This window comes from Drosophila takahashii, chromosome 3L, assembly GCF_030179915.1.
Source record: "Drosophila takahashii strain IR98-3 E-12201 chromosome 3L, DtakHiC1v2, whole genome shotgun sequence".
In the NCBI taxonomy this organism is placed as follows: domain Eukaryota; kingdom Metazoa; phylum Arthropoda; class Insecta; order Diptera; family Drosophilidae; genus Drosophila; species Drosophila takahashii.
In genome coordinates, this window is record NC_091680.1 from 5,897,488 (window position 1) to 5,914,449 (window position 16,962).

The following is a 16,962-nucleotide window of genomic DNA, read 5'->3' on the forward strand; positions in this document are numbered from 1 at the left end:
AGAGTTCTTAATCCGCACCCAAACTGACGGCTCCAGCTCAAGACGAAAAGTTCGCAAAGAAAATTGCACATAAACTAGTGAAAAATTAGCAATAAATTTGAAAAAATATATACAAAATCAAGAGAAGCTTGATAGAAGGTGAAGAGTGCTGTTTTCAAGATGTTTGCCTGGATTTAAGGCTAACCAATTTGTGTCTACAGTTTTTGGGGCGTGGGCCCAGAGGCAACCCGATACTCCCAGTTAGCCATGTCCCTGGAGTGAAGTGAAAAAACGTGGACGAAATCATGGAGTCTTCCAGCAAATCCTGGCTGCTTGGAAGCATCCTGCTGCTTCTGGCCGTTTCTTTGGGTACGTACTTTGGGCTGCGAAGGGAGGGACTCCGCCCCCCGCCCCCTTTCGGGCGGGGGCTGTTATGTAAGAAAAAAGAAAAACCTGGAAAAGAGACCCTAACAACTTTGTTAACTATGCTAACCGTTTATTAGACCCCGCAAAAAAACAAAAAAAAAGAAAAACTATCTCTCTATTTCTCTTCTCTTAGCTAGCTTACGATTTTACAGCAATGATTTGATTTTTTTCTTAAATTTTACGCTTTGCGCTGGCAGCGCCGCCTTAACAAGTTCTCCAAGCTCTCATTGCCAACCACCAAGTACCAAGTACCAACTACCACCGGCCCTTCAGCTCCAACGCATCCAACGTTTTGTGTATATAGCTTAGCCACACTACCCCCAAAATGAACAACAACAAGAATAAGAACTGGATATAGTAGATAATAACCGCCACACAAATCTCAACTTGCGATTGCCCCGAATGAGACAAATGAGACTTGGAGAATCTGCCAAAGCGTCGCTGCTGCAGCGCTGCAAACGAAAAAAAAAACCGAAATTATAACCGAATCACAACTGCGCTAGTCATCAACTCTATGTAAACTATATAAATATATATTCCGTAATCTCAAGTAGAACTCCTCATAGCACACACCCCCCGCACTCAGTCAAGTGCCGCCCAATTCAGACTAGATCTTCTGCCATTAAAATAGCCTATATCTTCAATCTCTATATAGATTCACTTAACCTTAGCTTAGCTCTAGCTATCTCTCTCTTGCTCTCGCTCTCTCTCTGCCTCTGTCTCTTTCGCTCCCGCTCTACTCTAGGACTCCAAATCCTCCAATGCTCGACAACTGTTAACTTCTGTACCTGAACCAAACTATCAAACTATACTTCCAGTACACCTGCATATACTCGTCTTACTCTATGAATATTTTACTTATATATATATAATTCCCCAGCTATAATCGCTTTTGTAATTAAACCTTTCTCCAGAGTCCCCTCTGCATCTCTCTCGCTCGCTCGCTCTCTCTTTGATTCTATGACTCTCTATCTCTCTGTCTCTGTCCATCACCCCCAAAAAATAAGTAAAAATAATAACCCCCCGAACTGTGTATCTACGAAAAGCGTGGTAGCCAAGGTCCTTGAGGGACCCGCAGGATGGGTGGTGGCATATTACATCCCGACCGACCACCGCAACCGAAAAATGAACAGCAACCGAAAAGAAACAGAAAATGCAAATCGAAACGAAAATGCAATGAACTGAACCAACAATATATATATATAAAGATTTCTGTATCAACTGCCGAATCTTAATTCATACTCCTTCTCTTCTGAGCAGTCCAAGAAGTAACGAAAAGAAAAGCAAATAGAAATTGTAGTCGAAATTTGCATAGACAGAAGAACCCCCCATGTTCAGGTTTAGAGTTATATATTTGGTATATAAGAAATATAAAAATAAAATATTAGTACATTCACAATCACCCGCATACCAGAACACATACACAAACATTCGCTTAGTATCATCATCATACATATATGTACCCACCCCAAAAATCATATCGTTCACCTAGCGTAAAGTGCAACTCCAAAAAACGAGTTTCGAAAGTCACGCGCACCCACATTGTAGCAGAACTTTGTGCTCCATATATGAGACCGCACACACGCACACACACTTGAGGAACAAGGATAACCCGGTCACACACACATGCGGCCGAGAGTGTGGGCCCCAGCATCCCTGAGTATTCCTCTCTCTCTTGCTCTCGCTCTCTCCCACTCTTCCTCTCTCGCGAAGGACACCGCGTGGAGCTTTTGCGGATAAAGTTCGCTCAGCTGTCAAACAGAAAGGAAAACAAGACTATAGCCATCTCAGTCCCTCGTAGAAATCTAGAAGAAGAAGAAAATCCCGTTAGGTTCCTAGAACGTCCCTGCTCGGGCGCCACTGAAAACGTTGCACTTTGTTAAGCACCAAATAGCTAGCTCTGTAACCCTGTTAACTTAGTTCTTTTTGTGAGCCAGGACTCTAGGACTGTAAGAACCACGAGGCACTCGCATTAAACCATCCACCATGTGGGGGTGGGGGGTTCATCTCAAAAAGAACCACCTCCCCTTTCTCATAGTTCTTGTTTAATGCAAGTGCCTCCCATGCGGCGTATACTCAACGTAGGCCAGAACAACAGCAACAACATACCACCACCACAACAGACACCCACCTGCACCACCACCCGAAAAAGAAAAACAAATTACAAAAAAATAAACCAAAACCACAATCGAGCGGTTCTCATGTGTCGTCCATTTTTGTTTTACTTTCCCAATCAAAATTCCAAAATGCTGATGCTCAAGTTGGAGACGAAGAATCGGTTTAAAAAGTCTGAAAATGCCTCTGTCCTATCTGCCTATCTCTCTCGGTCTCTCTCTTTCACTCTTCCTCTCTCTCTCGCTCTGTCTCTGTCTAACTCTATCTGTCTATAAGCTAAATCATCCCAAAAGCCCATACAAAAAAATTTAAAAAAAGAACAACAAGAAAAACTTAAACAAAGAATACAACAACTTTGCTCATCCGTTCGTTTCTTTGTTTCTCTGTATTTTCTTTCATTACTTTTGTCTCTTGTGGAAACCCTATGTGTTATTTGTGTGCCCCACCATTGTGTTATTATAAACCTCTATCCCAAACGATCCCTGAAATCCCTGAATGTTTGTGTACTCTCTTCCGTTATTTTTGGGTTCGCTTCTGTTTCCGTTTCCGTTTTCCGTTGTGTTTTTTAGTCAGTGCATCCGAAGATGAAGAGCGCCTGGTGCGTGACCTCTTTCGAGGCTACAATAAACTCATACGACCCGTACAGAATATGACACAAAAAGTTGGAGTAAGATTTGGTTTGGCGTTCGTACAGCTAATCAATGTCGTAAGTGTTCTCAAAATCAAATTTGTCAAACAAAAACAACCTGAATAATAACAATAAGATTATGCTAATAAAAAAAACAAAAAAAGATCATAACTAACATTCCGTAGAGTGTAAATGTGTTTTCGAGTTCTGTTCCTAACAAATTCTTCAGTTTCGTTGCTGTCATAATCGTTCATCTAAAAAAAGAATAACATACAAATACACACACACGCCCATCAACAGTCAGTCAGTCAGTCAACCCTCACACACACACACATGCACTGGCTGCTCCCTCGGCCACGCCCCCTACCCATCGTCAGAAAAAAAAGGGGCGGGAGGAGGGGCGCATCCAAAGTTTTCAGTTTCGGTTATGCTTTGTAAATAATTACGTACACGTTGTCTTGACTTTGTATGTTTGTAGTGAACTTGATGCTAGTAAATCAAATACAAAATACAAATACTAACCCTAAACAATTAAGATGAAACAAGCAAAAAACAAACTAACCAACTAACCAAACTAACTAACTAACTAAAGTAAAGCCACATGCGAAATAATGTCTCTTAACTACCTTCCCACCCGCTCTCTCTCGATTTCTCGATTGTGTACGCCAAAAACAAAAAAACAAATAAACATTCGATTCGATTTTGATTCGTTTCGAATCTCAAATGCAAATCGTACCCGAACTCCGTACTTCGTACCGATTCTCTCACACCACCAACCAACCAACCAACTAAACCACCAACCAACCAACCACCAAACCACCACCATTTGATCACAATCAAAAATCAAAAACAAATGAATTCCCGAATCAAAAAAATCGGAAAATCGATAACCGATCAAGAATGAGAAAAATCAAATTATGAAATCAAACGTTTGGTTACGTTTGGTTTGGTACGACTACCAGCTGCAGTGGGATGAGGCCGACTACGGCGGCATCGGGGTATTGCGTCTGCCCCCCGACAAGGTTTGGAAGCCGGACATAGTGCTCTTCAATAAGTGAGTAAATGGCCATTTTCTAGCTAACCCAAACTACAAACTCCAAAAACTCTTAGAACACTAATCCAAAACAGAAAAAAAGAATAGAAACTGTAGGGGAAAGTCGGAACTTTCCTTGGAAAGACATGTTGAGACAATATAATAATAATATACCATTTCCGTCGACAGTGCCGATGGCAACTACGAGGTGCGCTACAAGTCGAACGTGCTGATCTATCCAACTGGAGAGGTCCTGTGGGTTCCACCGGCCATTTACCAGAGCTCCTGCACCATCGATGTGACGTACTTCCCCTTCGATCAGCAGACCTGCATCATGAAGTTCGGATCTTGGACCTTTAACGGAGATCAAGTATCGCTGGCCCTGTATAACAACAAGAACTTTGTGGATCTATCGGATTACTGGAAATCGGGTACATGGGATATTATCGAGGTTCCCGCCTATCTGAATGTCTACGAGGGCGATAGCAATCATCCCACGGAAACGGACATCACTTTCTACATCATCATCCGCCGGAAGACTCTCTTCTACACTGTGAATTTAATTCTGCCCACTGTGCTCATTTCGTTCCTCTGCGTTTTGGTATTCTACCTGCCAGCCGAGGCCGGCGAAAAGGTAAGATAGAGGTGATCATAATCTCGGTTATGGGAGGTCACATCTGGTCAGGGGTGGGGTCATCTCCAGATTACACTTAAATATATCTTTAATATTCATAATAATATTTATTCCACCTGAGGTTTGTCCAACCATTTATTTCCATTTAATTAATGACCAAAGAATATTCCCAAATAACATTAATTAGCTAAACTTCAACATCTGGTTTTTAATCTGACTAATTGGAAAACACAAGATTGATCAGTTTCAATTCGATACGCCACTGTTGTTTGATGTATTTTTAAAAAATAATTTAAATTGAGTGATGATCATTCTTGATTTTTTTTTCTATTGTTCAAATTAGTAAGTTGATTTGTAAAATGAGAATGTTCTTCTTTTAAGTAAGAGAACGTCAGAAATATCTTTGTGTAAAGAGGGAATTATGTAAAAGGAGTGTTTAAATGACCTGCGTTTTTGTATAGCAGAACGAACCTTTTTTCCTCAGTGTATGGATCATTTATAGATTGGTTTACGATCGGTTAATAACGCTTTGTGTCCCCAGGTTACGCTCGGAATTAGCATTTTGCTGTCACTGGTTGTGTTCCTGTTGCTGGTATCGAAGATTCTGCCGCCGACGTCGCTGGTGCTGCCGCTGATCGCCAAATATCTGCTGTTCACCTTCATCATGAACACGGTGTCCATTCTGGTCACCGTGATCATCATCAACTGGAACTTCCGGGGGCCGCGCACCCACCGCATGCCCATGTACATCCGATCGATCTTCCTGCACTACCTGCCCGCCTTCCTCTTCATGAAGCGCCCCCGGAAGACCCGTCTGCGCTGGATGATGGAGATGCCCGGCATGAGCATGCCCGCCCATCCCCATCCCTCCTACGGCTCCCCGGCGGAGCTGCCCAAGCATATCAGCGCCATCGGTGGCAAGCAGTCCAAGATGGAGGTCATGGAGCTGTCGGACCTGCACCATCCCAACTGCAAGATCAACCGCAAGGTCAACGCCGGCGGGGAGTTGGGCCTGGGCGATGGGTGTCGCCGCGAGAGCGAGTCCTCCGACTCCATCCTGCTTTCCCCGGAGGCCAGCAAGGCCACCGAGGCAGTGGAGTTCATCGCCGAGCATTTGAGGAATGAGGATCTGTATATTCAGGTGAGATGAAGATCTAAATAAATTATGTTGTTCTAACCTGCAGTTAAAAAATGTAGAAAAATAATATACTATTTAATTTATTAGTTTTTCTGTACTTATAATTCAAATAATCAAAAATTACTGTGATAAATAATAAAATAAACAAATACAAAATACTTTTAAATAATTTAGAAATACACTCATAAAAATAATTTTCTACATTTTAGAAAATCGCCCTAAAAAAATGTTCGCCTTTGAACTGAGAAAAATTTTCTATTTTCACGACAAATTTGCCATAAATTTAAGGCAGGTGACCATAAAAAAATATTTTTAGGGTTAATTTTTCTATTTTTCTAATATTTAGGGCGATTTTTTTCGATTTGCTTCGTTTTGACCTTTTCTAAATCCAACGGCGAATTGCCCTAATTTTTTTTCTAAAATTTTTCTAAATACAATGGCGATTCGCCTTAAAAATCACTCCAAAAGTGTGAAATTCGGTAGCCCAGCGGTCTAATCACTTGCGCTTTCAACTTTGCTATATGAGGACTAAGGTCGTGGGGTTGTGGGTTCGAACCCTGTGTGATTCAACTTGATTTTTAGGTTTTTTTTTTTTTTTTTGTAAACATTATAATATTGAGGACATTTTTTCGTCCGAATTTTAAATTAAAGTAGTCTTTAAACCTTAAAAACGTATGGGAGTTCTGAGTTAAAAGCATACTTTGTGTTTGCGGGCAAGAAAACGGAACTAATTGTCACAGTCGTCAGGAAATAAATATACGGTTTAGTTGCCTATAGTCATATTATAACGTAGACCTCAAGAAAATAAGATGTGTGCAGAGTTTGTTCGTCGTCTTGCGCGATGGGTCTGTGGTGCAGCGGTAGGACGTTAGACTCTAAACCGAGAGGTCGTGGGTTCGATTCTCGCAAAGACCAAAAAAAGTAAGTTGTTTTTTCTCCTCATATTTATTTCCCTAATTCATTTACAAACATGATTTTTCAGTTCTAACGGCTGTGCTGTATAGATCGGGCCCCCCTCTTAACGCGGCTCCCATATAAGCTACACACCAATACAATAATATGAAACGGTGTCCTCCGCCGGTGTTGTTTAATTAAAGCAGTCCCAGTTCCCAGAATATAGACGATTAAAAAAAAACATGCTTCCCAAATTCAGTTAAGCATGCTCAAACACGATTTTTTTTAATTTGTCTAATATTTTAGGGCATTTGCCTATAAAAACAGAAAATTCGCCCTTAATTTTAGAAAAATACACCTTAAAATTAGGGCAAATCACCCTAAAAACAGGAAAATATTTCTCATTTCAAGAAAAATCACCCTAAATTAAACCAAATTTCCATCGGGATTTTTTAGAAAATTTTTCTAAATACACGGGCGAATCGCCAGCGGATACGATTTATGGGCGATTTTCTAAATCCACGGGCGAAAAGTCAGTTTTTTAGGGCGATTTAGGGTAAAAATTTCTATGAGTGTATGGTGAAGCTGAAATAATGAACTTTTTTTAATAATTGTTTCCGGAGTATTAAGAAGTACTTAAAGAATAAGCTACATTTTATTGATTTAAAAATATTTTAAAGGTGCAGAAATATAATTATTTCTCTTATAACAAATAAATACTATTTTCAGAGATAATAAGAAGTACTTACATAAAATGAATAGCCACATAACTATTGCAAAGTCAACAAAATTCACTAATATTTACCTTTTAACAATCCATGCAATCTGTAGACCCGCGAAGACTGGAAGTACGTGGCCATGGTGATCGATCGTTTGCAGCTGTACATCTTCTTCATTGTGACCACGGCCGGAACGGTGGGCATTCTGATGGATGCCCCGCATATTTTCGAGTACGTGGATCAGGATCGCATCATCGAGATTTACAGGGGAAAGTAAACAAAGACACGAGAAGTCAGAAAAGGACTTGGAGCAGCCGGGGGCTGATGAAATGGTTAACAGCATTGCAAACGCAACAATAATAAGCAAATCGAGGTATTGACACACAAAGAGGAGAACAATGAAAAATTGCCACAATTAATGCGGATTTTTAGATTTTAATAATTAATAAAGAACACTAAACGATATTTGCTTGAGCAGAATTAACACCTAACAAATAACTAACTAATATTAACTCTTTTTGGTAAACACACGAATTGGAACACTGAATACACACACAACCACACACTAAACAGTCGTCAAGTAAAACGAATAAGCAAATAAATAATAATTCACCAGCAGCAACAAATGTTAAACAAATAAATCAAAACAACACGAAAAACAACCTAGTGGAATTGTGAGTAAATTTATAATTTTTAAAACGAACTTAGCTAATATAGACATACAATATAGAATGAAGATTTAGTTTAAGAGCAATAAATAGAAACCCAAAAAACTTTGTTATGTTGTGCCAAAAAAAATCGTAATCATAAGTAATCGCAGTTTTACGCATGAGATTTAAGAATGGAAAATACAAGAAAAACACCCCAAATCAATTTGTAAATGCTTCTCAATCGCGATCGCAGCAGTAGCATAAAGATCGACTTAATCGGAGGCTTCGGAGACTCATGATACCCGGAGCCAACCAAAACATGAAACCAATAAAAATGCAAAGTTAATTAAAAAATCCGTCTATTAATTTCATAGCCACATCGCTCATACGCCGCGTGTTACGCGCTTGGTCAGTTGGCTTATTAACTAATTGATATGGGCATAATATTTTATTTTATTGGCCAACTGGAGGATAGAGAATGTCGATTCAAATAAGCCAGTGTCAATTGTTAAGCTCAGGCAAAGTCAATAAACATTAAATGGTTTGTGTAGGGATGTGGGGAGCCAATTATGTAAGCACGATTCTAACAGTTATTGGCCATATGTGTACACTCAGAAAAAATTCTTGCCAAATTTAAAAGATCTCGGCCTTGAATGGGGAAGACTTTGAATATTTTTGTTAATAAAAGAAAGGTTTTTGTTGTTTTAAATTCTTTCTCAATCAACAATTTAAAGAAAAATTCTTCCTAAAAAATAAAAAAATTGAAATCTTGCAAAATTAACAGAATTAAATGTATTATTTCTAATATTTCTTTCTTAAAAGAAAGTTCAGGTTGCCTTGTTTAAATTCGAGAAAAAGGAAATTCTTAGGCTTTTTTTATAAGTGCTTGTTGTTTGCTTCGATAACTAACGTTCTTCGAAAGATATTCGCACATTAATCATCCGCCCACGTTGCCGAGTTGGTGTGAATTCTGCCTGTCTCCCATCGGACCTAATTAGCCAAACACATAAACCCGGCCAGAAATTCCCCCATTTGGTTCCTGGTTAAGACAGAAAAACTAACTAGTACGCGGCGTTATTGACTTACAACCGTCGCTGATTACCAGATACAGATATATAGATACTGTATCTCTCTGTCCTCACCTGTGGCTACATCAAAGGTTGCAGCATCACGACGACGACGATGATGATGACGACTGAGCCCGCCGATTGAGCCAAAACTCGTACTCATACTCGTCTCGCTGGCTGACTCAAAACTTCGGCATCTCACAGAGCAACTGAGCAACGACTTACGCCGACTTAGCCAACTTAGGGGCTGCTCTTGGCCAGGCCGGTATAAATGCGCCAAGGGAGAACATTTGGGCATCATTCGATTTCTGATTTTGCAACGAAGACGTCGCATCGGGCAAATATATTTTTACAACTCGTGTGCGGTTCCGTCTGCGAAACCGGTAATAATTCGATTCGCTGTGTGTTTCAAGTGTTCAGGAAAAACTCGGAAAAACTGCAAGTTTTTTTAGTTAGCAGAAATGGTGAGTTTGTCGGTTAAAAGGCTTCGCATTTTCATCTGTTTTTCATCGGTTTTCCAGCGCTTTTTCCTGCCTCTGGTGGCCACCCTGCTCTTGGCAGCGTGTGTCCACGCGGATGTCTCCCACCTGGACACGGATCTCCAGGAGGATGGCTATCACTACAAGCAGCCGTCGGTGCCTTTTCCGCCGCCGGGCTCGGGAAATGGTATTGAGGATTCGGGCATAGGCTCGGGACCCGCTCCCTCGGCTCCAGCTCCTTCGTATGGACCTCCGGCGCCTCAGCCAACTCAACCTGCTCCAGGTCCTTCCTATGGACCACCGCAGACGCAGCCACCTCGTCCGCAGCCACAGCCCACACCCTCGGCTCCAGCTCCTTCGCCTTCTTATGGACCTCCACAGACGCCACCTCCTCGTCCGCCACCACAGCCCACACCCACGGCTCCAGCTCCTGCTCCAAGTCCTTCCTATGGACCTCCGCAGACACAGCCACCTCGTCCTCCACCACAGCCCACACCCTCGGCTCCTGCTCCACCGCCATCCTATGGACCTCCACAGCCGCAGCCACCATCGCCGCAACCTGGTCCGGAGTACTTGCCCCCCGATCAGCCCAAGCCGCGACCCACTCCCTCGCGTCCTCAGCCGCCGCCACCACCACCGCCACCATCAAGGCCACAGCCCACTCCAGGATATGGTCCTCCTCCACCACCGCCTCCACCAAAGCCACAGCCCACTCCAGGCTACAATCCACCACCACCGCCGCCACCAAGGCCTCAGCCACAGCCCACTCCTGGCTACGGACCACCACCACCGGGACCTGCTCCTCCTGCGCCACCAAGGCCTCAGCCTCCCCGCCCTCAGCCACCACGCCCACAGCCAGGAGCTGAGTACCTGCCGCCTCCTGGGGATAATGAGGTGACCCCCGCCCAACCGCAGCCCACTGCTCCAGTGCCGGAATATGGACCACCACCTGGTCCTACTTACCAGCCACGTCCTCCCGCACCACCTGCACCACCAGCACCTACTTATCAGCCTCGTCCACCAGCACCACCTGCTCCTGCACCAGGACCCACCTACCAACCACGTCCACCAAGTCCTCCTGCACCACCGGCACCCACTTATCAACCTCGTCCTCCCGCACCACCTGCACCTGCTCCAGGACCCACTTACCAGCCACGTCCTCCAGCACCACCTGCACCCACTCCCACCCAGGGGTACGGACCACCACCACCCACCAGTGGTGGCGATGAGGCGGGTTCCCTGGGACCCGATGGCTACAACTACAACAAGCCTGCCAAACCATTTACCTTCTAGAAAAAAGTACTCAGCAACCACTGTCCTCTGAACCACCATTGGACCTAGAAAAACCCAAGAAAAGCCCCGCCACTCAAAAATCAAAAATCTTTTTCCAAATAAAAACATAAATCTCAAAAGCCAAAGTCAAAGCTGGATATGTCAATCACTCGGGGGATTCGCTGGTGGGTCAATGTCCCAGCTTTTAAGACGACCTTCTGAGGCGTCACTTTGGACAGTTACTAAAAAAAATGGAGACAAATTAACATAAATTTTGATGGTACAGTAAAAAAAAATTATAGGTCTACAAAATAAATTTATTATATTTTTGAGGGAATAAAAGTTAATTTCAATGTTTTAAAACCTCGGTAATATCATATTATTAACAGACCAATATTTCACTTTTGTTGAAAATCTACATAATTTTTAAATGACCTGCCAGAAAAATAGTATAAATCTACAAAAAAATGTATTATTTTTTAGAAGGAATAAAAGTCAAGGGTAAATTATGTCTTGCTTTAAAAGAATATTTTTGAAATCATATTTCTCTGTTAACATTTATCCAAAAAATTACTAAAATTTCACTTTTGACAACTTTTAAATTTTTTTACAATATCATTTAATGTATAAAATACATTTATTATACTTTAGAATTTTTTGTTAAATTATTTTATTTAAATTAATTTTTAAAACCCATTTTCTCTGCTAATGTTCAACCAAAAATGCCCTTTTTTTGCAGTGCAGGCAGATGGCCTACCCAAAATACCAGTGGTTCAAGTGCAGTCCCCAGACACCACCCAGTGGTGCATTGTGGTGCTATGGTGGCCCGTTGGCCGGTGGTCAGTTGGTAGGTCAAATCAATCAAACCTGGGGGCGCCATAAATCAGAGGCGGAAATTCCGAGAGCTTCAAGCAGCCGTGAACGTTCTCAGGCCAGTGTTTTCATTGCAATAACTATAAACCCATAACGACCATATATAAGTATATCTATAGATAGATAGATAGTTTTAGGTATATATATTGATGAGAGCCCATAATGATTGCAACTGGCATAGCCACAGACATTGCATCCATACATGGGACACTCAAGGTGCCGGCGGAGCCAAAATAAATATGAGCGAGTCGATCGATGATCGGCGATCAATCGACGACTCAATTCCCACCGGCTGTCGTCGGTTAGTCGCTTAGTCAGTCGCCAGGTTCATCAGTCATTTAGTCAATATGCCAGTTGGCTTAGTCAATAAATTGAGTTAGCCGTGGCAACTTCATTAGGTTGCCCAAAAATAAAGATAAACTAGCGAAGAAAAAAAGCTGAAAAACTGCAACTGCAATTGCAGGTTGTGCAATGATTTTCCAATAGGGTTTTCAAGGGGGGTTTTTTTCAAGAGGGGGTACTTTGCCACTAATTACATAAGGCACATACACCATAATGGCCTTCAATTTCGCTGGACACACGGGGGCGCCCTAAGCTTCAGTCGCAGCTTTTAGCTTCGATCTGAGCCATTTGATTAACGTCTTAACGAGCGGCTTGGGTGTGATTTATGTTGTCAGGCATCTGCAGCTGCACTTAGACTTTACTCTTTTTTTTTTGCGTGATTTATGATTACAGCACGGCACTTGAAAAGATTGGGGCATGACAAGAGATTCGCCACGCATTGTTTGTCTTGCCCCGATAATTACAGCGAAAAAACTAGGCCCAAAAAAACTAACAAGTTCATCAGAGATCGACCCTAACTAATTTTTAACAAAGATGACGATTCGATTCTAATTCCCTCTGCCGATTCCATCCGGGTGTAAATTTCCCATTCCAAGCCATTAATATTCCGCTGCCTCTCCATCAGCCAGCCAACACGCAAATGTAAATGCGAGTATATAAATATTAAATCATTCTAAATACGAAGAATATTATTTTTTTTACCCCAGGGCGAAATTCTTCATCGTTCATCTCTCAAATTTCCAATTAATTCTTCAAAAATTTTATCCGACAGGGGCTAATCGAAAATATTAATGGACATATTATAATTATGACTTAATGGACATACAATAAAGTCATCATCAGCTTAGATTTATGTCCGTGCTAAAGCCGTTAAAAAAACACCACCTGTTCCCTCGGCTGCCAAAAAATATTGCGCATACGCAACGTGGTACGCTTTTGAGCTGCGTTGCGTTGCGTTACGTTTAAGCTTCGTAAATCAATCACAGGCGAAATTGCCCTTGGCACAGTTTCCGTTTATTTTTTCTATTCTTCAAAGCGATTTCATCTTTTCAGCTGTCTTAGCTCATAACTGTTCAATTGTAAAAAGAAAAAACGGCAACGCACTCAAACGTTTTACAAACATTGCGTACGATGATTTGTGTAGACGGCGCCGGCCAAGAAATATGAATCGAGACGTCAGCGGTGATGCTCGAGTGGTGGATCAGTGGTTCAGCAAAAAACCAGCTACGAAAACCACTCACGCATGAAACTAGCTCTCAGTTCGCTTGAGGGGAATAATCTTTTTCAGCAGAAAGTTAGGCTAAGGATTTCCCTTAAAATCTAACTTTTTTTTGTTTAAAATGTATAGCCAACTTTACATCTGGTTTTTGGCTTTAGTATAAGCTTAGTTAAAGCTTTATTTAAACCAAGTTATTTAACAGCTTTTTGACTGCTTTATCCTAAGCTTTTTATTGTTGATTTTAGAGATAAGATAAACGCGTTTATGGTCATTTTGCGAGACATTTAAAATCATAAACGACTGGTAATTAAATATTAAAAATAACTTTACGACAGTTTTATTTGGAGGTCTACGTTAAGGCTGCTTAATTATTATTAATTATGACGTAGTTTTAGCAATAGCCCTAAATTTGTGTATATAATAACTGAAAGCAAAACCCTAAAAAAACTAAAATATAAATAAAATGTGAATAAATAATATTTTTCCATTTAATTAAAGGTTTTTTTATTTTATTTTCTTTCATGATAATTTCAATAAAAAATATTTTTCAGAATGATTAATCGGTTGTTTTTAATGGCACTTAATTTAATTGTTGTCCATTAATAAACTCTGCCATTTTAATACGTCTACGATTCTACATAAAAATAGCATTTGTACCTCCTTTACTATTTTTAAATCACTATTTATAGTTATTCATAAATCGCTATTAGCCTCAAATCGTAATTAACCTAATGACTTTACTATTTTAAATTTCAAGCGCTAGTTGTGATTTGCCCCTAGGGCTCCTTTTTTTCTATTTCTCAAGTTCTTATGGCTCCACATAAATCGATATTAACCCCAAACCTCGATTAGCTCCAATGTCTTAACTATTTTTAAACGTATTTTGCCATTTTCGAGATCTATTCATTTAAATATCGGCAATCAGCATACACCTCGACTCCGAATTGATGTCTCAATTTATGGATCAGCAGGCGAAATTCCGCGTAATCCATTTGTTACTACAACTTCCTCAAACCAATTGACCGATATTACCCCGATTCCCCAATCCTCGATTCAAAAACCCCTGACCCACGCCTCCAATCGCATGCTTGTATCACATTAACAGTAAATTAATCAATTGCTAATAGATGTTTAACAACTGTTTAACCTTCCCCACGAGCATTCAAGTGGTTGCGAATTAATCACAAATCTCCGCAGACACAGACGGCGATTTATGATTAAGCGCTGCGATTCTTGAGCGTGAACAAAATCGTTTAGCGGACGAAAATTGGCAATTATTCGCTCGGCTTCGCTCCAGACGTCGGCTCGTGGCCAAAAATAAAATATAAAAAACACAAAAAAAGATTACCTTAGCCTTTGTTAAGGATGATTGCCTGTGTAAGCTCAAGATTTCCAAGCGATTGCTGTGGGCGCCAGTGATTAGCATATTGCCAAGGCATCGCTCTATTAAATTTTAATTATAAAACGAACAAAATGCCAACATTAATCAAAAGCTGCAGAAAAGAGCGACAAACTCACGATGCGGTCTAGATCGATCAGATATCAGAGATATATGGAAAATTCATTCATTCAGAGATGAGCTGAGAGGTGAGACTTAAGCCCCAGAGGGCGGCTTTGTCACGCAAATTTTATTTTTATGTTGCTTCTGACTGACTTGCTTTTTTAAAAGACTTTTTGGTGTATTCGGCTAGCGTGAAGCAATTAACGAGAAAATATATTTAGACTGCACTTAAAAAAACATTAAACTCTAAATACTCTTAATACTATACAATTTATTATATTTTGATATTGTATTTAGTATTTAGTACTAAATAATATAAAGGTTTTGCAATGTAGTATACTTTTCACCATAAATATTATAAAGTTTATATTTAGTAGTTTCAAGTTTATACCAAAATATAGTCTTTATACTTTAACTCTCGTCCTAAGATATGAAGACATTTTCAAAGCCTAACAGTTTCGAATTAATGTACAGATAGTTTAGGTACTATAACCACTTTTTTCAGTGTGGGCCAGCCAGTCATGTGGGTCGTTGTTTTTTGAGCACTGACAGCACTTGTCAAACCAATCCATAATGGATGTCAAAACAGCAGCATCGGTGGCCACAATGGATCTCCAAAAGCTGGCTAAGAAATGCAAATGCAGAGTCAACAAAAAGAAACCGAATCCGATTGAAAAGGCAAACGCACGACGCATAGCAGTTAATCCAATGTTTACAATCTCTTTACAAATTTCAACCTTGGCCTTCCTTACAGACACACAAAACACACAAAGCGCAGCAAACGGCATCCGATTTGAAACAATGTCATAGCAGTTAGTCAAATCATCAGAAAGACCAAAAGAGATCCATGCAAATTTCGTATCTGGCAGATGGCAAAGATACTCCGTTGACTCACTGCAGATGGAACCCAGAATCTTACAGAAAACCTGGCAGACAGAGCGGCGGGCCAAGAAGAACCTTCATCATCATCTTATAGCCATTTGCCGCATGGAGATAATCATTCTCCGAAATATAAAAAAAGAACCCCAGAAACGGGTTCCTCTAATGGCCATTAAGCATCGTCCGACCATAATAATCAGCATTTGCATTTGTGCAAATTGGTTAGAATGGCTTATACTTATAGTTATAAACATTTAAATCGGTTTATTCTTTTTTTTTCGGTTTTTGCCGATCTAGAACTGGTTGCTCGACTTCGTGTCAGGGTGGGTTTGTCACCGAACTAGATCAGCATGAATGAAATCAATCTGATTGATCGCTTCGAACTATCCCATTAGCCATATAAGCTTAATGCCGGTTTTATTGGGGCAATTATTTTGCAAATATTCAAGTTCACTGCCAGTCCATTACAACGCATTTTACTGAGTATTCTTCGAGCATATCGATTGGGGAAGTGTTTTCGTTCCCCTTATAAGTCTACTTTATTCTTTTTTGCTTATCTGGATGGCTATATTTACGCTCTGCTAATGAATTGCTGAATCTGACCTCAATTCCTGAGTTATATCCAACCAGTTTGCAAATGCAGGCCAAATTCTAAAGTTATTAGCATAGAATTGGTCATATTTGTTTAAATTAACAAGTTAATAAATACCGTTTTTTCTTTTTCAATTATAAACTTTGTTCTCTTTACAAAAGTCGATTTTACAACATTTTTATGTTTAGAAGGTATTCGTCACTATTTGTTTCACCTTTCAAGAGGTGTTTTTTAGTAAATCATACATATATTCCAAAAATATATGAGTACATATTTTATATTTCTTAATTTTAAAATTTAACTATATTTAATTTTTAAATTAATTTTTTAGAAATGTTCTCTTGCATTCAAAATACAAAATTTAAATTTTACAATTTAAGAAATTTGTCTATGAATTTGCAATTAGTGTTGAATGGTGGTCGATCTTGCGGTTTATCAGCCTAACTTAGATTTAATGCCAAAGTAGACCCTTTCACGACGGGAATTTCATCGTAAAGTTGCTTTTCTGTAGCTTTAACTGTC

At 40.3% G+C, this 16,962-nt stretch overlaps 2 protein-coding genes across 3 annotated transcripts; both read left to right on the top strand.

Annotated features, from left to right (window-relative positions):
* Positions 1 to 8,570, top strand: nAChRbeta1 (nicotinic acetylcholine receptor beta1). Of its 2 annotated transcripts, XM_017158802.2 has the most exons (7): positions 1 to 138; positions 201 to 348; positions 3,090 to 3,226; positions 4,048 to 4,202; positions 4,371 to 4,815; positions 5,357 to 5,956; positions 7,679 to 8,570. In XM_017158802.2, the coding sequence occupies exons 2-7, from the start codon at positions 285 to 287 to the stop codon at positions 7,841 to 7,843; spliced, it is 1,566 nt and encodes a 521-aa protein (XP_017014291.2). In that variant the 5' UTR covers positions 1 to 138; positions 201 to 284; the 3' UTR covers positions 7,844 to 8,570. The 2 variants fall into 2 exon arrangements, with proteins under 2 accessions (XP_017014291.2, XP_044250615.1); XM_044394680.2 differs by lacking the exons at positions 1 to 138; positions 201 to 348 and having other exon boundaries at positions 2,751 to 3,226.
* A 993-nt stretch (positions 8,571 to 9,563) lies between these two features.
* Positions 9,564 to 11,337, top strand: LOC108068873 (proline-rich protein HaeIII subfamily 1). The gene is made up of 2 exons (XM_017158700.3): positions 9,564 to 9,747; positions 9,805 to 11,337. Exons 1-2 carry the CDS (start codon positions 9,745 to 9,747, stop codon positions 11,053 to 11,055), a joined length of 1,254 nt encoding a protein of 417 aa, XP_017014189.2. The 5' UTR covers positions 9,564 to 9,744; the 3' UTR covers positions 11,056 to 11,337.
* Positions 11,338 to 16,962: the final 5,625 nt, after the last annotated feature.

Coding starts and splice junctions, on each gene's coding strand:
- nAChRbeta1 (XM_044394680.2), top strand. CDS start 2,945: ATGTGTTATTTGTGTGCCCCACCATTGTGTTATTATAAACCTCTATCC. Junction 4,816..5,356: donor CAGCCGAGGCCGGCGAAAAG/GTAAGATAGAGG, acceptor TTGTGTCCCCAG/GTTACGCTCGGAATTAGCAT. Junction 5,957..7,678: donor ATGAGGATCTGTATATTCAG/GTGAGATGAAGA, acceptor TGCAATCTGTAG/ACCCGCGAAGACTGGAAGTA.